The sequence below is a fragment of the Pyrgilauda ruficollis genome, unplaced genomic scaffold (assembly GCF_017590135.1).
Source record: "Pyrgilauda ruficollis isolate IOZ18807 unplaced genomic scaffold, ASM1759013v1 scaffold2, whole genome shotgun sequence".
NCBI classification, from domain to species: Eukaryota; Metazoa; Chordata; class Aves; order Passeriformes; family Passeridae; genus Pyrgilauda; species Pyrgilauda ruficollis.
This window is the reverse complement of record NW_024519206.1, coordinates 23502596-23530030: the sequence shown is the minus strand read 5'-3', so window position 1 is coordinate 23530030 and position 27435 is coordinate 23502596. Positions and strand designations below refer to the sequence as shown.

The following is a 27435-nucleotide window of genomic DNA, read 5'->3' as shown; positions in this document are numbered from 1 at the left end:
AGCTAAAATACTAGACAGTGAACTGAAGCAGCTAAAAGGAATTTCACATTCTCCTCTATGAACTTTCTCTAATGAAAAAAAAAATTAGAAGGGGCTAGAACAGACATCCAAAGGCTATAAAATAAATGCTTAATTTAAATTAATGTCACTTGTAAGGGCCCTGGTTGTTCATATTTGCTGAAATCATGTCTTGTAAAGGAGATATAATAAGGAATGAAAGCCATGCTTAGAGAACAACAATATCTATGAATAACTAAGGATTACTTCTAACTAACGCAGAAATATGCATTATGTATGAATAAAGGTTTACTTTTTCATACTGTTTTTTCTATTTCTCTGATCCTTCCCTTCACCTAAATGTAATAATGATTTTATGATACAGAATCTATATGAGTTAAGGGTGGGAATAAGAAGATCCGTTGCATTGTACAGTACTGGCAAGTAGACCTGGAGACAAGCAAAACACATCCACTAAACTGTTCAAAATATAACAAAATACAACAAAACAAAAACCTTTTATGCACCACATACAGACATTTAACAAAACTAAGTAATAGCCTTGTTCAAACAAATGTGTTCATTTTTTCTTGCATACAGAAATGTTACACTCAACAGAGGGAAAATAGTTTAGGTAAGGACAGAAACTCATTATTTCTAAGTTTAGAAGCTTAAATTTAAGCACAATTTCTCTTCTTACTAAATTGAGGGAATTTTTTTTTCCCATATGCAATGGAAACAAATTACTTTAATAGGTCAGGAGAACATGAAAGCTAATCTCCTCTGGGCCATCTAATAACCCTTAAATAGACAGTTATGGCAGCTTGGACATAGCCAGGTCACAAGAAGAGTCCCGAGATTACAGATAGGAGGACTTATTATATTTGAGGTTAATTTCCAGAGCCAAATCTACTAGTTAAATTAAAAGCCTAGTCCATGTCTGCAAAACAGAATTTTGCTGATGTAGATATAACAATACTGAATGTAAAGAAAGTAATTTAAACCCCACAGACTCCCAAAAAGAGCAGCTACTGTAACAGCAATCATACTGACAAACTAAGTTTCACCAGAACAAGCCTACTTGTGCTTAGGGAATATTGGAATTACCCCAGCAAAAGCTGCTCACTTTGCTACATAAGCAGCATTTAAACTGTGAACACATTAGCAGTAAAATATAATCAAATACCAAGAATAGCTAAGCAATCCTAGCTTAGGCAGAACCTAGAAAAATGCTTTTGTGGTAGAGGGTAAATTACGAAACAATTGTTTTCAAACAGTGGAAGTGGTCCCGATTGTTACAGCACTACAAAGTCAGCTATACTTTCTGCTGAGATAAGCTGAAACAAAACTAGAGCCAATAGGTCTGTTCTTAAAGGTCACCCGCCAAACCTTATGATTGAAACAATAAAAAGCTGCAGGCTTGAAAGAAAATTATACACATAACTTAGCTAAAGCATAAAGTCACATCAAGCACTACATTAAGACAAAGCTTCAAGCTGATTTATCCCAACTTTGCATATATGTGCTCAAGAGAGAGAGAGAGTGACTTGATCACACTCTTCATTGCTGTATTACATAGTTTTACAAAGGAACTGTTTTAAAGCTGGTGAAAGAGGAGTTTAGCTATGGGATTTATTTCATAGAATGTTATTCTAAAGCAGAAGTATTTTGGTTTTTCATCGACTGTTATATAATTTCTATTAAATAAGTCCTACCCTCTTTGGAAAACATACAGAATCATCATGATATACATACATAAATTATAATAGCAAATAACACTAACAATTTCCATTTCATTTAAAACTATACACAAATAAGCTGTGCTGGCTGAAAATAACTGGTGATCTGATTTTAAAAGATTTGCTATCAGTACAATCTGAATTTTTAATACACTAACAATTTTCAGAATGAGATTGTGCCTCCAATTTTGCTTTCCAACAATATGAGAGATCTGTTTTTCTAAGAAATCTTAAACTACTTTCTTGCAAACCAAAAGCCTACTCCAGGACACTAAACACAAAAAGCTTTTTGTTACAGGTTTGATACCTTAAAAAGACAGAAAATGTGTTGTTATCAGAGAGAATCTTTAGAGAAAAGTTGGATGGGAGGGTGTGAAAATCTGGGTATTACAGACATTCTAAGCTGAACAAATGAGTAGAAATTATTCTGCAGAACAGAACTGGTGGACACACACAAAGCAAGAAGCAAGACATTAATTTTAAAGGGATGAAATGTCAAATCCATGACAGATTTTTGAACCCTACTCAGGCTCTTTAAAAATAGGCATGACTGTTTACATTGCAAAGGCTGGGGGAGACAGCTGAAGGAGAAAATATTCCAGAAATTTATGAAGTAGCGTGCTTCTTCTTAACTGTAAGATGATGGCATAAAATTAAATAGCAAGTGATCACGTCACACAAAGAAATACAAAGAAAATACCTGAAGATGATAAATCTTTATATACACATGGCTATGTTATAGAATAACTATTTATGCTGAAAGTGACTTGTGAAATATCTCTTTCAGGCCACATAAATGAAACGAAGATTACTCCTCCATACATCTACAGAACACATCATCTTACATGGGTTCTGAAAAAAACCTCAGAGGTGGCTGAGAAAGGCTCCAGAAAGTATTCCCATAGGCTCCAGAAAGTATTCCCATACACTTCACTCCTTCCTGTAGTCTTCTCTGGGCACCTACTATTGAACACAAGAGAATGGACTAGAGAGTGTTTTAGATTTGTTTGACGCTGAACAGACGATTCATGGCAGAACTGAATTCACTCAAGCCTGCAGCTCCAGCTGTAGGAACCCAGCTAGCTGACTCTTCCTCATTTGGTACTTATATTTACAGAGCAAAAAAAATCACTATTGAAAGTAAAAAAAAAAAAAAAAGCAAGAATGAATGGTATTTGCTCCTTTTCAATGCTTTACATCATTTGAACTTTCCAACATGACTCTTTCCAAAAATTCACCTAACAGTAACATCAAATATTTCTCTCACATTCTTACAAGTTAGATGCAGAAATTGATCAGCAACACGAAAGAGGAAACAAAATTACAGGTTTAAGGTTAATAGCTTATTTCTTTACTAAAGGGGAGCTTTTATAAAATGTAACACTGAGTTGTGTTTTACATTAAAAATGGTGATTAGTATTACAGTCTGTACATGACTAGAATGTGAGAACACCCTTGCAATAATGAACTCTGACTACAGCATTTGATATGAATTACCATGATGTGCAACTTGACAACAGCGTTATTAGCTGACACAAAACTTAACATTTCAAGAGTCTGTTATGGGCAAGTCTTCCTGCCTGATGTTTCTCGATGAAGCAGCATATATGCGAACATTACACTAAACAATAGGAACAGCAAGATCATAAAAATTCTGTGCTGTTTTATATTAGCATTACTTGTCTAAAAGGAAAATCTGGGTTTTTACAACTCAATTTCCATAGATGTGAAACTAGCATAATCAAAATCAAAAGCAGGTTCTAAATCTACGTAAACATTCCCTAAAGTTCTAATAAAACAGTTTAATCCTCTGGCAATCTCTCTCAATCCGTCTGGATTGTGATTTTCTCACTAATGTTGTACACTTCTAACATGTAGTTCTACTGCTCAGTTCAGCTGGACTAGGCCCTAAGGCTTACCTGTTATCAGAACAACTCCATTTTATTTTATTCATATTCATTACAGAAAGTAAAACAACACATAAAACCAGAGAAGCGATATAGAAGGAAATAGACCTACTTTTTAAAGTGAGCATTTCAGCCCTAAACTAGGAAATTAAAATGACTAATGAGAAGAACAAAGTATTTTAAAGCAATTAACATAAGCCCATATTAATCAAGGAAAGCACTAAAGCACTAGACCTCTACGATAATGGCAAAGAAACTACATCAGGTCCAAAGAGAATCTATGCACAACACCAACAAACGGTTAAAAACACCACAATGAACTCCAAAGAGTTTGGTTTTGGTTTGGGGTTTGTTTGGGGTTTTTTTTACTGTTTGCTTTTTGAAATCAAGGCTAAAGAATTTAGACCATTTCAGAATATAGTGAAATGTAACTAAACACTGATGTAGATCATAATAGTGTATGAAAATATGACCAACTTACTCCTGACACCGTCCCTAAAAAGTGCCTTTAATGGTCTTTAATAGATAATGCATAGGTACAAAATGTAGCCTAAACAAAGTTTGAAAATTGGACAATTCTTGGATGATTCCAAAGACACTACGACAGCTACTCTGATTAGTCAGGACAATATGCAGCAACATATGAGGTTGATCCATCTATCATCTTCACAGGTACTAGATCTGTGACATTTAGAAGCAGCAGATTTTTTTGTTATTGCTCTTCATCACCTTCCTGTTTTGGTTTCTGATACCTTTTTGTCTTTTTTAGTGGAGCCTAATGTTTGTCTGGAAGATTTATTTTTAAGGACAAGAGGTGAGAAAGGTTACTTAATTTGGTCTCCTGGTATGATTTCATCACACATCTAAGAAGGGTGCCTGACTATCAGTTTTTAGTTAGGTGTTTCTCCCTCAGGAAATGCCCTTAATAGAATACTGGAATGTGTCCCACTTCCATGATCATTATCTGATGCAGTATCTGACATTGCCTCCACTTCTACTCTATTAACTTTACTGGCCCTATTCCTTGAAACCAAAATTGTCTATTTTAGCAACCCCTAAATTCAGACTCCATAGTTCAGAAGGTTTAGCTTTCAGATACATTAATGTCACCAAATGCTATGAGTTTCTGACTAAAAGTAGACCAAGTGGCTGTCTAAGAGAGCACACGGCTACATTTCATAATTGCCTTGTAAGGCAAAAAGGCAGCTTAAGAATCATGATCCAATAAAAGTTTCCTGAAGTAGCACAGTATAGATTCTATTACAACAGTCAAAACACTTAAGAGCAGTGAATTGGTATATTATATAGGTATATCATAGTTTTAAGAGAAACAAAGAAATTCACATAAACTCCTCACTACTAGGAAAAAACCCTAGCAATCTGATCAATACAGACCAAGCAAAGAGCATAAAAGACTCAAAGCAGGAACCAAAAAAACCCTAACCCATTATAGATTATGTCTGACTTCCTATCCATACATATAACCTATACATTGAAGGTATAATATATACAAGTTGGTATAATATATACAAGTTGGTAAACACAAAAGGACAAACTACCTATGATACTGTTCTTTCTGAATGCAGACTTTGCATAGTTAAATCACACTTCAGCCTGCTGCAGACATTTGCTCCCACTGTGAGAAGTTTCACTCCTCCAAAAACTCTTTACACAGCTACAATTCACCAAGAGAAACTAATGTAAAGGGAAAAAACCCCAAAAAACTAATGCAAATTTACAGTAGTCCAGAAATTAATCATCAACTGAAGCTTAACTTCCCTTAATATCAGTGACTTCTTTTGAAATCAGCACTCTCAATATAGCTAAATATGAACTCTGCTATTAATTCTCACACTGGTTTTAATGGTCACAATTTTTCTTGCCACAAAACACTAAAAATTCTTGAAGAAGACAAGGCAATTTCTATTTAGGAGAGCCACAACAGAATATTACTAGAAGGTTTAAAGCCAGGCTACTTGCTTTGAGCCAAGTATAAAACAGGCAACTGATGGACAAACTTGGTTCAAACGTCACTCTTTCGATATCCACTATTTTCTTAGTAAACAAACTCTAAGCGAGGTTGTATCAGACAGCAATTGTTGTGTGATGCAAAAGCAGGTAAAAAAAGGTACCCGATTCAATTATACTCTAACCCATTCAGGTCAAAACAGACAGGAAAACACTCATCCTTTTCTGAAACTGGATTTTCTTCCTGTGGATGCTCACATGATCAGATGTCCAAATAATTAAAAGTGTCCACAGAAACAGATTAAAGTTGGGGTTTTTTACAGCTACCATCTTCCACAAGAGAGAACTGAAGTTGGTGAGAGATCTAATTCAGCAACACACTAATAGGATATCACTAGAGTTTTTCACTGCTAAATTGAAAAGCAATGGAGTGGAAGAGCTCCCACAACAGAGAATATTAAAAATTACCTCAACAGTGGAGCAATGGCAAAGAGTACGAAGTATTTTTTGTATTCTTATAAAATGCTAATTAAAGGAATTCAAAACATGTATTGTAACTACAGTATTTTATCATAAGCTTAAAAACCATCAAAAATATAACTATTTGAGTATCTGTGTCTATGCTATATATAACAAACTTCTGTAATAGAAAACAAAATTCTGTAATAGAAAACAGAAATGCCCAAAATGTTGGAGGAAGATGAAATCTCTTTTCTCTGATATCACAATTTAGCTAATTTACAGTATCAGCTATGTAAAAAAGGAAACAAAAAAGAAAAAAATTTGAGTGCATCTGTCTCCTTTCAAGTGCTAAAATAAGAACTGCTCAAACACAGATGCCTCTATCAGGGAGCACACAGGTAAATCCTGAGATGATGGTAAGAAGAATCAGATGCAAGAAAATTGGTAGAATTAATAAAGAGAGAGCAGGAAAGTGAGAATCTCTTAGGTGAACATGTCTGAGAACAAGCTATCATATGGAACAAACTAAACAAAAGCATACTAGCCCTTGTCCTACTCCTAATTCACTCTTTACATCACAATAATATTGTTATTAACTACCTTCAAAAGACATTGCAACAGCATGGTAAATACTAATTTAACATTTTGTCAATCTTGTTGCTACTACCACTTTCATTCATTTAAAATTGCAGGAGAAAGCATCCATCCTTAAAAGCATAAAATGTAAAATTGTGCATAAAATGTAAGCTTGAAGAAGCCACAGAGACTCAATGCAGCAACACACATCACTCTCATCAGTACTAAAATGCAGTAGAATTTTTCCACCAAGAACAAATTAAATCCCACAGGATTTGCGTCCAGTGTTATTTATTTACTCCCCATTACAATTTTTGCAGATACTTTCCATCTGTCTAATGAAAGGAGCAAAAAAGAGCATATGCCTTGAGTAATTTTGAGCTTCATGAATACTGATTAACTACTCATTGAACCAAAACAGAACCAATTGTGATATAGTGTTCACCACAGCATGTCCCTGGTTTCCATTTTGTTCACCAGCAATTTGTATGAATATGAATATATTATTCACCTCTCTCGTGCTTTGAAGCATTGGCTACTTCCTGTGAAATTTATTGGGAAGCCAAAGAATAAGGAAAAAGATAGACCAAGGGAATTGCCTAAACTGTGATCCTTTAGAAACCTAGCCACACACATGATTTAGTGAAAGTAAAAGAGGACCTGTAAAGTATTTGAGAAACAACACAATTACAGATGGGTTAGAATCTCAAATCCGATAGCCAGTCCTTAAATAAGAGTGCTGGACATACTGGTATTTCGAATTATAATAGTTCATTGAGTACCCACAGGTGCTCTTGAATAATATTACAAAAAAAATTCCTGTGCAATGCCAGATGACCATGAGGATGAGTGTGCATCCACAATCTACCTACATTGGTAGATTTTGCCATACATAATGGCAAATACGTATGATTTCTCAAATAAAGCAAATTCAGTAGGAAGAGGAAATGTGCTGCTAATATAATAAGCATTCTGGTTACTCAAGTATTCTTCATAACTCTTAAAGTACTAGAATATCTGTGGTTAAATCTAAAAATTAAAAGCTGTTCTACTTGTTTCTAGAATACATAAAATCCTACAGTAGCATAAACAGTTTCTTTACAATGAAAACTGTTTTATACAATTCAAAAGATTTAAAAATCTCATGCCTTCCTATTTCGTAGTTAATTGTAGTCTACTAGCATATTAAAGCACCATTCCCTGTAGCATCATAAAAGATTAAAAGAGGTTGTTTCATCTTTTATAATAAAAAGTGGGAAAACAAATTAAACATCCTTGTTTGTTTTTTTTTTTTTCTTGTGCTCATTTCAATCAATCAAAGCAAGACAGTACAATGCTTAGCAATCTCTGAGCCATAACATAATGGTCAATGACAAGAATAACCACATTTTTCGAGCATATCCAGAAAGATAGAGAGAGACTTCCTTATTACTATCAACTCACACAGTTTAAGTTGTACGACAGTTTGGTTTTTTTTCTGTCCATCACAGTCTAAATTTTGGAACAAGAAGGAAGAGACATTAAGATACTTCTAAACATACTGAGTCTACCTATACCTAAAATTAAAATTAGTGTTTAGGAATTTTAAGGGTAGATATATTTGCAGGCGAACTGACCAATTTTCAAGTGAATTAACTGGTGTAAACATTTAACAAACACACCACCTTTGTCCTAGTCACAAATATGTTCAGTTGAACAACAATTGTAATGATGTTTTAGGTTGGGGCTTTTTTTTACATTTTTGAAGATAATTTTAATGTTAAAATTCTTCAGATTTTGTCTCTAGTGTTACATTGGCTAAATCCAGATGAAATAACCAGGATTGTATAAAATTGACACAAAAGACATAAGGTGTGTCCTATAACAAACACTCTCCAATCATTTTTCTAAATCATAGTGCTAGTCAAAGAAGTACAATAGTGAGATCTGTTATTGCTGATCCCTAATAGGAAACAGAAATTGAAACAGAAGGAACTGAGAGAAACAGAGAATGTGTAGTTGTATCACCTCACAGAAGCAGGGCTGCGCTCAGTCAGGGCCACCAGCAGTTTCAGAGCATACATTGGCACTGGGTCTGGAGCCAGCAGAATGTGCTCATACCTGAAAGGCAAAGTGGGAAAGGGGCAAAAAAAGTGGGGGAAAATGTCAAGAGATACATTTTTAGTATCAATTTTTGATGTGTATCATTTCCCATTTCCAAACTTCATAACTACAATTGAAATACAAGGCTGTTTCAATTTGTACAAAGCAACAAACAAGACTCACTTAGAAACAGTAGTTTAAAACCAGCATCAGATTTAATTTAAAAGCAGCATTAATAAGAGAACACATTTTTAGAGAGAGAATTATAAAATATGTATACACATGCTTCTATGTATATATGTGGACATATATAGATTTGCAGGTTATATAGTTATATAACTATATATAGCTATATAACTATATATATATATAACTATAAATGTTTTTTTTAACTGTATGTTTTATAACTATAAATTATGGTAAAATATATTCTTAAATATTGACCTTATCTAGAGGTGCAAGACTTCTTTATTGATCTATATTGTTTTATACATAAAAAAATCTATTCTTCAAGAGACAAGTAGTAAATGACCCTCAAGATATCAGGTAGAAGATTTATTGAGTGCTTAGGAACATGATCAAATTATATATTATTAAGCTCTATATTTTGTATACATAGTTATTTTTATCAAAATTGAGAGAAATGCACATTGATATTTATATTTTATCTCAGATTCCAAACAATATTGCTTTCACTGCAGCATACTTTCATTCTCCAAGTCATATAGATCAGAAGAATATAAAATATTTCAAAACAATGTTTATTGAGTGCCGTGACAGAAAATAAACCAAGAAAAACCTCTTCAAAACATTTCCAAGTACCACCTCATGGAAATCTTTGGTAAGGGAAAACAGGCTGCTGAAAAACAAAATGGACTTCGCTGTTGCTACTAACATTCTAGTGATGCCCACCCAACACATGAGGCTAATTTTACTGCATTTAAACAAAAATGTATGTGGATGGCAGTAGGATACAATGATGGAAGTGAGAAATATACAAGCATAGAAAATCAGACTAAGCTATGTCAAAACACAGTCTTTGATTTCAACTACTCCAAATACGTGGATGTAATAGAACAGGAAGTGTAAATCGTTTAATTTGCAAAAAAACCCATGAAGAATTAATCAAGGACAAATGAAAGGATGAATTGTAAGAAAACATAGCAGGTTACCATGTCATGAGCAACAAAATGCTTCCACAAAAATAAAAAACTGTATTGTTCTGGTAGAGGGAGGGGAATCAGGCAAATCACTGAAAATTTTACTCCACATCTTGAGATCCCTAGTGCTGTCTGAACTGAGCAATCTGGATCATTTCCCACCACCTTCATGCTAGCATGTACCTACCATGTGTTAGCTCTTTCCCTCTGTGTAGGCACCGCACCTCAGCACTCTGACATGTGCAGGAAGGAAATCTAGAGGGAGATGCTTTGCTTGCCTATGACGAGGAGGGACAAGCACACCAGCCGTGCAGTCTTGATGTAGCCTGTGGGAATTCCCTCACAAGGGCTAACAATCCCACACAAGCACACAGCCTACGGGAAACGTATCATGGCTATTACATACTTCAATGTGCCGCTGTAGGGTTGCAAACCACATTACAGGATATTCAAAATTATCAAGTTGGAAGTCAGTGTTGGCTTCAGGTCTTTAGTAATTAAACTCTCTCTTTTACAAAGAGCAGATTCCAGCTCCCCAAAGAAAATAATTTCTCACTGGTCAATAAAAAGTCTCTTAATAAAAGAAGACAATACTGTAATACTCTAGTAGACACTGATTCCAAGATCCCTACATTTGAGCAATACATACTCCTAGCAAACATAATGGGACTTGAAATATTATTTTTTTTTTCCAGAGTCCATAACTAAATCTTCTGAGGCAAAGATGCTATCAGGTGACTCAGATGCCAGAAGTCATCTTTCACTAGATAAGACATGAATTTAAGTCTCCAAAACTGTAATTCCTAACAGTAGTAACAAATGAATCAGCCATGCATGCTTAAAAATCTGACACTTAGCAATATACTTGTTCATATACCTATATCAACATAATCCCTAAACAGGGTCTACCTTAACAGTTTTAAGCTTTCTATGTGTTATACTTGAGAGACACTATTACTTAGCACACTTAGCATCCTAATTTCTTGAGGTTAAATAAAAAAAGTCTCACTTCACTTCCTTTTCCTTGAAATTCTCTTCTCCCCTCCCTCAAGACAATACTAGGAAAGGATATTTCTGAGGGAAGGTGCAGTGATCCATCAAACCAAACGCCACATAAGAAAACACGGGTAACTAGAGTCAATGTCTCAGCAATTAATATAAACACACTGACTAAATAAAGGCCATTAGGAGCTATGAATATACAAATCTTCTCAGAAGGGAAAATATGCCATGCTCGAGATACTTTCTTAAATGAATGAGTCATCAAATTATTTCACTGCCACTTAACACAGAACAGTTTAGTAACAGTAGCTGTTTTTATCTTATTGCAAAAGTCTCATACTTTCTCAGTGATTTCTCATGGGCAGCTCTTCACAACATTCGCTCCTTCCTTCACACAGCAAACAAACTCCAACCCTCTTCCCAACTAGCTAACCCACTCTTTTATAGCACTAATCTTACTGGACACAGCTGTGGCCTATTAAGGGCAGGCTTATTCTTAATCTTTGGTAATTAGTACAGCTGTAACTCCTCAGGGGTGAGATTGCCTTCTACACTATCTTTATTCTCCTACATTCTATCCTCCCTGCAAGTAGCTGTAGAGGGCATTTTATAAGGGTTTTGTGAACTTCAGGTACTACATTGTAAGGAGTTATTTTATCAATCCTTTCTATAAACAACCTTGACAAAAGGAACTAAAGATCTAGGGATGTAGACTCTCTTAAACTCTTAAAAAAAGAATATTATGTCAAGTATCCTGGATTTCATAATTGCAGAACTGGCTTGGTAGTCTACTGAGAACAAGCTAAACAAACCTTCAAAGAAAATATAACTTTATTTACACACTTCTCTCTTTCTGCTGATTCTGGCTCAATTTTTAACGCTAGATAACAAGGAATGTTAGAAATTAAAATTAAATAGAGCTAATGTTTCAATTTTTGATTAAAAAATCTGGACATAAAGCATTTGCCATCTATTCACTGTCTATAGCTGCAGGTTTCATTTTGGTTATGAAACGTTCAGGAAAATAATCTTTCAATGAACTGAAATTTAATGACACTGTTTCATTCCATTTAATCAAAACCCTATGAGGAAGCTAACTTTGTGATCTATAAATGCACAAATATTTAATGGAATTACCATTTTATTGATGATGCAGAAGATGAGAAAAAATAGTAATCACTGCACTCCTGCATTTATCTCAAAATGAAGTCTACTTATATTTTATGCCTAGTGACCCACATTCTATTTCAAGGGTCAGTTTTACATTTAAACAAATTAATTTGAGAAGAATATCTATAGGAATAAAATATACACACAAATGTGTAAGATTACCATCTTCGCTAAAAAGAACATCCCATATTAAAACTGGATGTCACTCCCTCCCATATTCAACAGCTCTCAGTAGATTCAAAAAGGGTGGAAGTATCTACTTCCTTCCACAGACTGCTCATGAACAAACGACCATCACATACCCCCTCTCTTTTGACTGTCCTCCAGCTGAGTCGGATTCTTTCCCATCCCTTACCCAGCAACAGAAAGACTAAACAGTATCCGCAAAAAGCTCTTCAGCCTCCAATGTTCTATCTCAGTTTCAAGAGATTTCAGGTTTTCTCAGAAACCACAGAAATTCTGAGATTTCTTGGGATAGAGCTTTACATTATCTTCACTGACTCTTAGAACTCCTTCCTTCTCATCTCTACTAATGAGATGGGGAAACTGATTCAGGAATTACTTAAACCCTGGATTCAAGATCCTGAGCTGCTGTAAGACCATTTTTCGTACATCTGCCACACAGCACATGCTAAGATGGCACAACTGAAGTCCCCAGCATAGGATCATATTTAGTCTCAGGCCAAAAAGCCCTTCCATTCCATTGAGCTAGTAAGCTTGGAGACAAAAGTCAATTGGCTGTTTTCCTTCTAGCTTGTAATTAGCATGACACATCCCTCCAAACACATCCGCTTGTCCACTGAGAAACATCGTATAAGATGGACATGTCTACAAAGGGGAAGCTTCAGAGCAAGCACAGAACTCTGTCTCCTTTGACTACAGGTCTCTTCCTCTGTCTGAAGGAAAGTACCTGACAGTTTTAATAATGCTTTAATAATAAAATACACTCTATTTTAAAAACAATATTTCCAGTTGCCATTTTAATTTGTGCTGATATATCCCACATTTCCCAGAGGAAAAAATTTTGAAGAAAGGTGTTGAAGTAAGTTTCTCTACAGAACTGTAAGATTTCCATCCAATCCTCTGTTAGAGAGAAAAGTCTACACACCTTACATGGATAAAACTTTGGTCCTCAAACTGTAAGAACATTACTCAATTAGCAGAGAAAGTCTCATATTTGGAAAAGACACTGGGTTTCTGATCATAATCCAGCATTCATTCCTCCAGCCTTTTTCCACTTATATAATGTACGGGTGGTGAACAATTTTCTCACTTAGGGCAGCTAAGTATTGACCATTATTAACTTTTGAAGACCACACAGGAAAATACTGCAGCATTATTAGAATAATAATACAACTGATAATAATACAACTGTAAAATACAACTGATGACTCATCACTACTGTACTTGTCTCATGTTCCTTCCCTCTACTCACAGATGCTACCAGCTCACAGTCTGTGTGTGCATAACACAGAGAGCTCTCTTTATGCTCACCTGCAAGTTAGCATGAAAAGAGGGGCCTCATTTGACCATAAACCATGTCAATTAAGTTCCAGACCACATCTGACCTACAGGCTGTAGTTTCATCTACTCTGCTGTAGGGTTTTTCTGCTGCTTGGGGCAGCAGGAAAGGACAGCAATTTAGAGGCAATAGCCTCTAGGTGGACCATGAAAGATTAATCCATGATGTACTGTTCCTTTAAAAAAAGTCTCTGTCATTCCATACGCTTTCAGAACATCTTAAATAAAGGTACAATATCCAAAATAGACAAAAAAGATGTAGTTAGAATGTTCTGACTTTATTAGAAGAACAAATAGAAGTATTTAAATCACAGCCCAAAAGCTAGAAGGAATCCTGTTTTGCTCCAAAAGTAGCCAGAGGCACAGTATCATAAATGAGTGTCACACAGAAGTTGTGTTTGTGTTGCATATGAAAAAACACTAAATGAACCTAGGAGGAGATGTTGGGCAAAGAACTCTGGCAGCAGTTAATTGCTATTCCCCTTTTGACCTAGTCATTTAAACATAGAAAGGATGGCTAAAACAAATACACTGTCAAAATGGCTTGCATATTGAGTTATTCCCCAATACAGGAGCAATATTATACTTACTGAGGCAGCAGTAAATCTCTAATGAGAGACAGAAGCTTGTTGTTTGAGTTGAGGCTCTCCCCTTTCTCCTCACCCACGACTTCGTGGCTTAAAAGCACTGATGTGGTTTCTGAGAGCAAACGCAAGCTGAAGAGTCTCCATTCCACTTGAAAATAAAGGTGCCAAGAATATAATCACACTGAAATATAATTAAAACAAACTGTGGAATTCATGGAAACTGTAGCTGATATGTCTGTATACTTACCATTATGACTGTGGACCAAAGAAATAAGTGGTGGGACAATAGAGTCTTCAACCTAAAACAGAGAATTAGAAAGATGTGGCTTAGATCATTCACAGAGGAAAAAGATAGAACAGATATACACTATCATCTATGTTTACTTTGCTGCTAGAGCCCTTAAACAAAGAGTTGAATAATCATGGAAATTCAGCCATAATCACTCTTATAAAGCCACCAAGTTAATTTTTCTCTGGTGAACTGCCACAAAATTACAGACATTAATGTACTTTTATACAGAAAAATCAGTAACTTTGGTATAATTCATTGACAGGGACTTTTAATTTAAAGTACAGAATTCAATGCAGATGTAAGATATTAAGAAAAAAGAGTATTAGAGTATCTTAATCCTGATGCTTTAATCCATAAACCAATCGTTGAATAGAGTTCAGATAAAACCAGAATGGCATAGAATTAAAATACATCAGAAAATATGTATTACCTCTAAGGAAATGTCCCTAAGCTTAATACAGAGTATTGAAAATATTTTAACTTCTTCCTTTCTGGTAATACACAGTCTTCCACTAAAATGTAAATTTACATTACTAAAGACTTTCACAATAAAAAATATAATCCAGCCAACTTTTTATTGTCCATGAGGGTATTAATACAAATCCATCATCTGTCACAGCACTAGTCAGCTTAGCTCCATTTGAAATCAACTGATGATAAACTAGACTATGGCTCAGTTATAAAAATAGTGTATTATTAGTCTTCTCTATAAGAGAGTTTCTAATTCTTAAATCACTGTTAAAATATAATTTATTTAGACAGGTTTGGATTTTGGGAAGAGGATGGATGGATAGCCCTGCAATTTTTAGGCATGTGTCATGGATGCACACCTTGTCCTAGGATTTACTTATACAAAGAAAATTGCTGTAGATTCTCACTGCACTGTGGACAGGATTTGGCGTAACAAGACTGCATTATAATCTCCCATGTGTTTTGTTTCAGTAATTAATATGAGAAGATAAAATTTCTGTAGATACATGCAGCTACTAATAAGAAACATCTATAGAAGTTGAAAGTATGTATGAAAAGGGTCAATAACTGAAGTCAGCCTCCAGCCAGCAATAACTGCAGTTAGCAACTATTTCACTGCTGGTTGGTGGATCGTTAAATCAATCTCTGACATTAAGGGACTCATTTACCTTAGCTTCTTTCATTTCTGAAAAAAACTACTACAAAATGCTTTTGTTACAGACTTTCAATAAAAAAAGTAAAAGCATTCTGCTTGAGGTATGGAAGCCAAACTATTCTTGCAAGTACAAATAGCCTTTACACCTATATAGATAATGCTATATATCATAGATGCAATGACTTTTGTAACATTTCATAATTTTGAAATATTTAATTGTCTTTTTGGTTAAATAATAAAACTGCACCTGCATTCCAACATCTCAATTAGTGCAGATTTCTAAGCTGTTCTAAAAATGGTAATGCATCAGCTATAACATACCAGTGAGGTAGGAAAAAGCTGTGTGTACTTGAGACCTTTCAGTCCAAGAAATCAGTTCAACTACTGCAAAGCTTCTCAAACGAAGAAGCACATGTAAGTGGTAAATTAAAGGTGTGAAAGAGAAAAGAGGCAAAGAAGTAGCTCTTGATGATCTGAACCAACCTAGAGTCTCTGGGTATTATGAATCACTGAACAGTAGGAGCATTGACTCAGACTTATACCGATTAAGATGATAGTATACAACAGTACGATGCAATTTCAATTTCTAAAACTTAAAATCTTTTATCACTTTAATGTAGTTAACAGTAGTCTTTCCACATTAGTGAATGTAATCCAGTCATAAGTTTTTCCTAAGATAAATATATTTTCAACTGTCATTGTAAAGATTTTTTAGGTCTTAAATGACTGTAGCAGCTTATTCTGAGCTTTTTCTAACACAAACCTCAGTTTTAGTAAACAAACTGTTTAGAAAGGAATTCTCCATAGAAGGTGTTTGCCTCATGTCAGTTCAGTGTGGTGGGGAGATCAACTAAATGAAGGACTAATCCTATGGAAAATTATTTTATTATGCAAAAGCATATCAGAAAGCACATGCTGAAGGGGGAAGCGTATATTAAATGTTAAATGAACCTTAAATTAGATACTTTCTAACTCCACAACCCTAATCTTCCCTCCATGCCATTTGGGTCACCGTTTTTCACTAATGTGTATATAAATTTGTAAACAACATATGAACTTTGTACATGAGTATTAAGGTGAAATAATCTGAAGCGCAACAGTTCATAAAATATTTTTAACAAATTCACCAGTAAATTGCAAATATGTCTGTCATTTATGTATAGAGAAAAATGGTACTAGTGTTTTGGCACTGAAATAAATAGAAGAATATTCAAACAAGCATTTATTTCTTCGTCTTTTGAATGGCTGCTGATATCAGTGTGGAATCAAATCTCCATATATGCATGATGATAAATCAGATACAGGTTTTTTTTGTCTCAGTCTTTATCACTAAGATTATGTAACAAAAAAAGGAAATTATTTTTAAGCCTAAACAGACTAAATAGGTTGAACGAGATTATAGCTCTAGATGAGTTCCCACCACCTTTTAAATAGCCTGATATTCAGTTCATTATACATCCCTAGCTGCACAAAACCGCCACTGCATAATTCTGTAATGATGGCATTCCAAGGCAGTGCTGCCTTCTACCGTGCTGTTATCTACCCAAAACAGCAATGAAATTCTAGAAACTTCCATACACACTACATTCATATGCCCCAGCTATAATATATATGTACAGGACCAAACCTGCTCAAACCTGGTAATCCTGTTTCTGACAGCTGGAATGGAGTAGAAGAAGAGTATGAGAAATAAACCAAGCATAAAACACACATCTAGTTTCTAGAAAAGTACCTCTTGAATTAAGAAACTTCCTAAGCTGATGCTGCATCTGTATTTTTGCATTTAGTCTTTTCTCCCATATCTTTGTCCCATCCTTTCTTAAATGTATTTATACTGTTATTTATACTATATTTATACTGTTAACATGTGCAATACTAACAGCACTGCACTTTACACTTCAATTATGCCTTATGAAGACACATCCTTGCTTATTTTTAGAGCAGCTAACTTGATACCCACATATTATTACTTTATAAAAAGCATGAATGAATTATTTCCAATTCATCTTTCCCATGCCATTTATGCCATATACTACAGAGTATTTGATTTCCGAGATGAAGCTCTTTTCTACTCAGACCCTTCTTGCATGATCGAGCTGCACTTTTTCTTGATAGACTTCATTCCTTTGAGAGTGAATGACCACAACTGCATTCAGTATTTGAGACCTGAGTGCACCATGGCACAACGTTTTCTGCTTTTTTGTCTCATCTTTCACTAGTCATTTCTAATAATCTAGTTGTCTTTCTGTTCACTGCTTAGTATAAAGCTATCATTTCCATAGAAAAATAATGCCAAAAGACTACCAGAAGTTACAAGTAGTTTAGAGTCTGACAGTGCATAGGTACAGTAGAAATTACTTTCCCCATGTCCATTACTTGTCATTTATCAGTATTGAATTTGCATGTCATTATTTTCCTTTCAGTCAAATCTAAAACCCTTCTGCAACTTCTCTGTCAGGTTTAATTTTCACTACTGTGAATAATTTAGTGTCATCAGTCAGCTCTGTCGCCTCCCTATTCATTTCCTTTTCGGGATTAGCAGCACATTTTGCAACAAACCTTTGTGAGACACCGCTGTTAAAACACCTAAATTTTTAAAAATGGATCTCTATTCTCCACTTAGTAAATTTTAACTAGTTAGAAGTTGATTAGCCTGTAAGAGGGAAGGGCCACTAATGAATTTTAAGTCTTTGGTGCACGACTTTGTCAAAACCTTTTTGGAAATACAAGTATTCTATCCAGAACCAGAACATCTGTCTCCATAATGTTGAGTAATTTCTGCAAAGAAAACTTGACTAGTGAGGTATGGGTATCACTGACAAGAGCCTGGCTCCAACCGCTTGACACCCACCCACCCTCCCCGTTTTAGATATTTATACTCATTAATGAGGTCTCATCTCAGTTGTCTTCTCCAGACTGAGCAGGTCCAACTCCCTCAGCTGTTCCTCATGAGAGATATGCTCCAACCCCAAATAATCTTTCTTCCTGCCTTCAAACTTCTCAAAGCATTTGCTCGAAGCACAGCACACTCCTCAATGTTTTAATATCATCAGTAATGTCTCAAAATGTAACAGAAAAAATAGCCTAATGCACGTTAGAATGGGTTGGGAAGAAAGATGGCACTTCTGTAATTTTTATTTAAAAGTCTTCAGAATCTTCATTGAGCATTTGGCTTTTTTCTTACTTCTGGGAAGAGACAGAACTGATTGACTCAATATGTCAATTAGTAGAGAATTAGTTTCATGAAGAAGTCGCATGTCATCTGGATTAGCTTAATAGACAGAAAGCCACATGCAGTACAGTATTTTAATCTGCTTAAAAAGAAATGTGATTGAAAAACTTCTGTGCAATATGTTCATATAGTCACATCCTACACTGACAAAATTAAGATGTCGGTTGTTAGATTAGAATAGCCTGTGGATGAAGAACACTGATGCTGAATCAAGAAAAAAGCACTTGCAGAAGTTTCTAACCCTTGTGTTGTCATCTTTATTGAAACTAATAACTCCCATATTGTCAAACAGTAGGTTTCCCTGCCATATGACTTTTCCCTTGACTTTCCATCAAGCAACTTATCATGTTCTAGGTGCTTTCATTTTAGTCTGATTTTTAAAAGTAAGTTTTAAAACCTTGAGGAAGAGAATCACTGCTGACAGCTTTGGCCTTAACCAGAGAAGAACTTTAATATTTTGGGTAGATTATATGTAGTACACAGATCACCTCTGGGAGCTTGTTGGAGTATAGAAAGGACTCCCACAGGAATCGTCTGCCATCATGATCTTCACTATTTCAAGTGCTCTGAATTTGCACACGTCCCTTTTTCAGGCAAATAAATGTACTTTAAACAAAATAGAAAAATACAAATTGTAGAGTCAGCACAAATCCTTCCAGTTAATTACATCTAAATCTTAACTGAAAATGGAAAAACAATATTATTATAACACTTAGTATCTGAATTTAGTAAGTATTTTCACATTTTAGGTAGGTGGAAGAAACAAGTAGTTGGACTTGTACCAGTTTGAGAAACTGAGGTTAATATTTCAGTCCAGTCTATACCGACTCTTCTTAATGATCTTCAACATCATATTTGCATACCTGAAAATCTGGTTTTGTAAAATTTTACCAAGTCACACTTACTGTTATTCTTTACTTTATATTTTGTAGAAATGCACACATCTGCATGCAAAATGAAATTACTGCTCACTGCTGGCTTTCATTTAAGCACTGTCAATTAATTTCCATTGACTTTATCACACTTTGCAATATCTAATACAGCCAGTCTCCACAGAAATTAATCTCCTCAATAATTGACTTCAGGTTGATGGCAATCAGAAATTTAACCACAAATACCCACAATTTATTTTATTTTCTTTGTTAAAAGTATGAATATAAAAGTAAATCAAACATGAACTAAAACCCAGAACAAGTAATTCTTCTCAAAGTGGGGATGAAACTGAGATGTTGCTCTTAAATTCCTATTAGTTTAAAAAATTTCCACTTCAGTTAAACTAAAAACAGAACTCAAATGAAAAACTTTCTGGTTCTGCTTGCTCATTACAGCCCCACTTTTTATTGCATTAATTAAACTTTATTAGAAATGCATTTAATTTCTGATTAGAGACTTTAAAGCAATGTCACAGTGGGAGTAGAAAAAAATTGCATCCTCTCAAGAAGGTTTTGGCCTTCACCCAGCTTCACTCCCTAAAATCCTGCTTGTAAACAACTTGGACTAAATGGGCAATCCAGGCTCATCCTTCCTAGCTCAGCCTAGGATTTCAAATTCTCTCCACTAAAAGAGTGTCCTATTAACCACTGTAATACTTAAATATTGATCTGGAAGATTGAACATGTCTTGCTTCAACATTTTAAAAAAGCACAACATTCTGCTGTGTGCTGGAATTTATATTCATAGATTCCAGTCATGCTCAGCCAGCAGCAATTAGAAGATATCCCTCGAGCAACAGCAATTCCAAAAATAGTCTGTATGCATCATAGAAGATGAAGTACCACTTTCCTCTAAAGTAATGTATGCTGTACATTCAAGTATAATTAGCACACTAGACTTCGTAAATAGTATTAAACTAATTACTGTTTGCACCACTAGTGGCAGATGTGGTTAGAGATTATTAATTACAATGGACAATTTCTTGAATTTAACATACAAAATGCAAGGCAATTTCTCCACTTTATTTTATGTCTGAATGACTATTTGCTGAGTGTCAAGAGGGCTCTTTTAAATTAGCAAGAACTGTTATTTATGAAAGTCAGTGAGTGAAGTAACAGATTTTCTTTAAAAAAAAAAAGAAAATAAAAAGAAAAAAAAAAAAAAGAAAACCAAAAACCTGTTCATTTACAAGGATACAATTTTATATCTAAACCAGGGAAACTACAAAAGTGGTACGTGTCAGAATTACTGGACAATCACTGGTCAGGAAGAAAGTTTTATCTCTAACTACATAACTGATATGCTCAGATGGATTTTAAATAAAAATCTAAAACTTCCTACACATGAACTGAAGTAAACTGTTCCCCAGAAATCTAGATACTTTAAAACTCCCCTACTGTGACCCATGGGTTACCTAACAGAGACAAGGATAATCACTCCCTGGCTTCAAGAAAAAGTTCTGCTAAATGTGGAAATGGGCACAGGGGAAGAAGAGTTGTAAAGAGGAATTGTCTCTTCCAGAGAAAATCCCCAGACCATTAAAGTTGAAACAGGTAGAGGAATTTCATTTCATGTGCTGACACAAGGTATTGCAATTTCAGTCAGTGCTGATGGACCCCCATAAAAAATGGTACATATACCTGTCAATATAAGACACACTGGTAACTCACAAAAGTAAAGCAATTATTTTTTAAAACGGAGGTGATTCTAGCAGGATACAGATATAGTAAGAAGCAGGGTGACAGGCATGTAGGGAGATATCAGTAGGCATTCATACTTCACCTACACTTAACATTTCATTTCTAGGACATTGTGGCCATATTAAAGTAAATTGAACAGTACTATTTCCCCTCTGACTACTAATTGGTTAGATTTTTTTGCATAAGGATCATTTTCTTGAATACCACTCTTGTGAGCATTCATGAAAAAATTCTATTAAACTTCTTAAAATTCCAAATAATATTTGGGATTCATTTTACTATTTCCACTTATTAAGACTTTATAATCTAAATTCTCTCACCAATGAGGATTCAACTTCTAAAAACACTTGATTTCTAAGATCACCCATTCTTATCTAGCACAATGCCTAACATCCCTCATTCTTATTTATTTGCTGATGCCTTTCTTGATGTAAGTGCTATATTGAATGCGTGCCCTTAACTTAATTCCAATACAAACACATAAGATTCAATTTGAATCAAATGGCCATCTCAGCAAATATGGTGGATTGTAATTTGGTGAAAGTTCAAGCACAAAAATGCATTGGTACAGGTTATGATGATTTGTCAAACCCTGATTCAACCATTCAGGCCTCCTGATTTGCTGACAACCATTTCACAACTTAATTGTTCTGCCTTCAAATAGCTTAGCTCACAGTAGAATGTTTTAACCAAGAACTTCAAAGAAAACAAAACTCAGTGATGTAAGAAGCTTACAGTATGTTTGGTAATTCTAATGAAATTTTTATGTAAGAAATCTGTTAGACTTAAAAACGTAAGTAAACAAACAGCAACAGAAAAACCCCACCACCATAACTGCTACTGATGACCTCATCAGTAGATTGATATGATATGAGATATGATATGATATGATATGATATGATATGATATGATATGATATCTACTGGTATCTAGATAGAATGGAATCAATCCTCAGTGGTGGTGTTGTTGTTAAAAGCATATATTTATGTAAAAAGTGGTGGTAGTTTCACTAATATATAGCAACATATTTGTATTGAAGTTGAAGAAACACTTATAGAATCAAGAACCACTATTTCTAAACTCAAAGTTTTTTGCATTCTCCCTCTAATTTCTCAACTAAGTACAGTAAACTGAATGTTTTGCTACTTCTTTGAAAATTCTCTATAAACAATAAGTATTTTTCCTGTCAAACAGAACCACAATATATTTTAAATTGTTTCTAAATCTTCAACACTTTCTATTTAAAATTGAATTAGGCCTATCAGCCTGCAACTATTTAAATTGCTGTCAGACTTACAGTCACGCGATGGGTCATCAGCAAGCTGGGATGCTCTGTTACTGCTTCAAAGGTCAATAAAGTAGTCTTAATCAATTCTTCTGATGCAGCTTGCCCTGTTGATAAAAGTAATCATATTCCTTCATAAAATTCAATAGTTAGAATATCTGTGTCTAAAATGCTGCAATAACATAGTTTACCACACCTATTGCTCTATCCAAGATTGTTTCTCCTGAATCTATTGATCTGATGAATTCCTGCAAAAGAAGCAGCATTTATGTTAAAACATTTGGGGAAAAAATATTAAAAAGTATAATCACTGAATAATTACAACAAGAAATTATCTGAAAAACTGTGTAAATACAAAATATAATTGCACCTACATTTGGATAAACATTCATAATAATTAACTAAAACTGAAAGTACCAATGATCTAGCTGTTATAATTTTGCAAGTCTGTAATGCTCTTGGAACCTTGAATGTGGAGTACAGTAAGGATTACTGCTCTGACTAGTATCAGAAATCATAACATTTCTAGCTAAATAGACAATAATTAAATGTTTTCGTTGTTAACAGAAAACTGTAATTTCTCAGAAGACTTTGAACTACCTTGGATGTGGCTATGTCAAAATAATTCACTAAAATGACCAAAGACCCTTCAGAAACAGAACAGAAAATGCCATCCTCAGAAAATGCAATTTTCTGTTATTGTACCATTTTTTTGATCTCCATGCATACAATACATGGTATGGATGCAGTTACACTCAGGAGAACATGCAAAAATGCAAACTTAACGTTCTATTAAAAGTCACCTAAATTAGTCATCATATTAAGGAACAGGGTAAATAAAATATTAATAATCTGGATTAAATATTGTACAATTAGACCCACTGTTCTTCTCTTTTCATTTCTATGCATGGCTGTTTATTTCATTGGGATGCAAAAGACATTATTAAGACTTGCTAAGGAAGGAAAATTCTCAGCAGAATGTGTAGTATGCTCTTTTTTACTAATGTAGTATTTAGGAAAATGGCATTATTGTATATTTCACTACCAATTAAATTTTCCTTATTAAATATTAAAATGGAAGAAGTTTCTACATGGGTTATCTTTTTCACAATATGTAAGAAACATCTGAAGGACTCTTCTCTAATTAAAAATAGAGTTAGAAACCAATTATATATTTCATTATTTAAAAGCACCTCAGAAAGAGCCATAAAAAATAAGTGCGTCTATAAAAAAAAGTTATCTTCTTGATCATTTGAAGAAAATTACTAGGTATTATCTAATTAACTTGATTTGGAAGAGAGCAAATGATGTTGTTTGCTCATTTCTAGACAGTTTCACACAACCATAGTCTCAAGACTGATTTGAAAACATCAAAATAGTTGGTGCAAATATTGTTCTGGCTACTAGTGCTTATTAATTGTATATTAGAAACACAGGAAAAATATGTGTGATTTAAAGAAATGCAACTATCTGGGGTTTTTCAAGCAATGGAGAGAAATGGTGTATGTGTATTTTGCTAGAGGTGAGTCTACGCCCTGCGCACACCATCAGGAGCCTGCTATTAGCCTTGCCTCTGGGGCACGGTGTGTCCTCCGTGTACTTCTGTTCACAGCAGAAAACATGAAAGGACTGTCCCGACTCCCTCTCAATTTCTTTGCTCAACACTACTGAAAATTACAGTGATGATGGAAGTAACTTCAAAGCAGCATGAAAAAAATTCTCAATGAACAACCACTACAGGAAAATAACTCTTCTTTTCTGTCCAGATCCCAAGCACACATCTTTCCACTCCGCATAATTTCTTACTGTTAAGAACAAGACTATTGAATAAATCAGGAAAAAAAGAACAAAACAAAAAGACTGCCTTGCTAAAGTCTTAGGGGCCTTAGTTATAGCACAGTATTTTGAAAAAGTACAGGGTGATGATTGAATGTCCCTTTATAGGTGTCAGTGGGAATGTTGCTAAACTCAAATTTCCAGAGTAGATTGTTGCCTGATAGAATGGATAGTTACCCTTCCAGATGTAATTATATTAGTTATATCATAACACAGTTACATAAAATGGTTAAAATTTTTTATTAATTTTTCGGATATACTACTGTCCCTCCATTCTTCATCTGTAAATTTAAACAGTGTATGTAAGTTCCTGAATTGCCTTTTTCAATGGAGACAGGACAAAACGTAGGATACATTGAGTAAAGCGCTCCTCCTTGATTTCAGAGGAAAGCTGTGCTATTATAACTAGCCTGACTTCCTCAGTCAGTAGTTCAAACAACCTGGAGTAACATCAAAAGAAAACTTTCATTGTACCTATACTGTTGACAGAAGAATTTCACCTTCTAGAAGGTTGATTGAAAACTACTAATAAATCTACTGCCTAGTTAGAAATGCTTCAAAGGGAGAAAGGGCTTTGTAATTCAACATCCACAGTTTCAAATTTTTTTCATCATTCTAATGCTAATTTTTACACAAATATTTTAGTAGAGCTAAATTAAAACTCCATTTTCTTGGAACAAAGAGTCAAAGGAGATAGAGAAGTGAATATGAACACATAACTTGAATCTAATTGTTTGTAGAAAACCATTTCTTCATGCTATTTGGAGATAAATACCTAGCTGTCATTTATGAACTCATGCACTTAAAAGTATTTGCTTAACTCTGATATGCAATTTAGAATATCCCTTTTTTTCTCATTTAGCATAAACAATTGTTTTCATATGAGGAAATTATGTTAGAACCGTACTACTCCATTTCCCCTGTACTATCCAACGGCACAGCTAAAAAGTTTGTTTTCTATGGGTAATGTCAGAAACAGGTTGTAAATGTCAACATGAGTTCAGTATCTTAGCTCCATAGATTTCCATAAGCTAAACACAGTTTAGAAGTACTGACAAGAAATAAAAGGTGACAAGAAGAAACAATACCTTAAATATAGATAAATGATAATTTCTCTTTTATTTCTACTCATAAAATACTAGTAGGAAATTCCAGAGAAAATATTCTATGTAATTTAGAACTAAACTTTGCTATTCAGAAATAAAGCACACAGGAAATTCTCAGTTTATCAAATATGTACAGAATTTCACTTTGAATAAATAGATTACTGCAGAAAATATTTTCTGATTATATAGAAAGTTTTGAATACAACCAAAGTTTAAAATATACATTCAGAATAAACTTCTCTCTCCAATTTAGAAATTTAATTTTATTTCATTAAAGTAACTTCCAAAATTTTATGCATAGGTATGTCTTGTAAAAATATTTATCGTGTATTTTATACTCACAACTAAGATGCCATAGTTGAAAAGAAACTCCTTTGTGACTATCTGGGGACGAAACACCTATTTGAAATTAGCCAAAGAAAAAAATTACATTAAATGCACATCTTATGACCAGAAAAAGTAAAAAATTGTTTCACATGTTAAGAAAAACAAAAAAAGAGGACAAAATATGCATGTGTTTCTGTCATTACCATTGTTACAGAATGCACATTTATCAAATGCTGCTCCATAGCTGGAATACTCATCAACATATCTATGCATTAACAAAACTTCTATTTTACTCATTCTGATCATTATTGTCAGAAATCAGATTTTGGGAAACTGTAAGAGTTTGTCCTCTGTGTAACAAATCTTGGGGGAAAAAGAATCTACCTGGGATGTCACAAGATGAAGCACTACAGGCATCATAGGAAGGCACATCTTCAGCTGTTTGGCCTGAACTGTTGATGGGTGTTTACGTCCAGAGACATTAGCTAGGGCACTGAGAATGTCACCTACAGAAAACAGCATTTCAGGCTGATCCAACATAAAAACATCACTAAACAGCAAATGACATATAAAACATCTCTATTCCAGTAGCCTCTGTTCACTCCTGTCTTCTCTGTCTGCCAGAAGTAGTGTTCATGATGAACCCAGCACTTCTTTCCTAGCTCTGTCTTCAACCAGATTAATTCCCTACTCTGGCTACAGGGACAGGCAGAGGTCATCTCTGGCAAAACAGTGAGGATAGAAGTATAAGATGACTGTTGAGGTAAAGATAGAATTACCCCTTCTTGGCAGAGAGGACTTATACTGGCTAAATTATGTGGATGAAGTTCTATTTTCAGTGAAGTAAAAGTGAAATTCTCACAGCTTTCAGTTAACCAAGAACTGAACGAACTAAGATTAGTGGGTGACATAATGCTGAAGCAGCTGTTTCCCCTGCAGCACAGTTCAGCAGGAAGAAAAACCCCAAACATCCTTCTCCACCAAGAAAAGAGATCCTTCTACCAGCCATGCACACACACGTTCTCATGCACTGATTCAACTGTGACACAAGTGACCTGTATCTACAGGAATTCTTATAAAAGAGATAGCAACAGATCAATGAGAGAACTTAGGGGCCTCCATTACAAACCTCAGATATAAGCTAACAAAATTTTAATGGCAATAGTGAAAATTATGCTTCAGACTCAGAAGAGACATATAAAAATCAAGGAACATTATGCTAACTTTGTGGTACGCTTCCTATTATTTACAAAAAAGCAAGACCTCTTCTGCATGGAATAAAGAACAGAAGCAGCATGAGAAAAGTTAGCTCATATAAAAAGAAGGAAAATTCTGTCCCTATAACCTGAAAATACCAATGCTGTCTCAAAAGACCACCTGTTATATTTTTTTCCCCTAAAAAGATAGCTGCTTGAAACTGTAAAAGG

The 27435-nt window shown here is 34.5% G+C and overlaps 1 protein-coding gene across 2 annotated transcripts in view; it reads right to left on the bottom strand.

Annotated features, from left to right (window-relative positions):
* Window positions 1–27435, bottom strand: part of ULK4 (unc-51 like kinase 4) — a 207841-nt gene that overhangs the window by 115955 nt on the left and 64451 nt on the right. For both annotated transcript variants that reach the window (XM_041466458.1, XM_041466459.1), the window contains exons 23-29: window positions 26393–26514; window positions 26024–26080; window positions 22936–22987; window positions 22752–22846; window positions 14419–14470; window positions 14175–14319; window positions 8657–8749 (exon numbers count right to left, since the gene is read on the bottom strand). In XM_041466458.1, the coding sequence (XP_041322392.1) occupies window positions 8657–8749; window positions 14175–14319; window positions 14419–14470; window positions 22752–22846; window positions 22936–22987; window positions 26024–26080; window positions 26393–26514 (616 nt within the window). The remainder of the gene's footprint in view (window positions 1–8656; window positions 8750–14174; window positions 14320–14418; window positions 14471–22751; window positions 22847–22935; window positions 22988–26023; window positions 26081–26392; window positions 26515–27435) is intronic.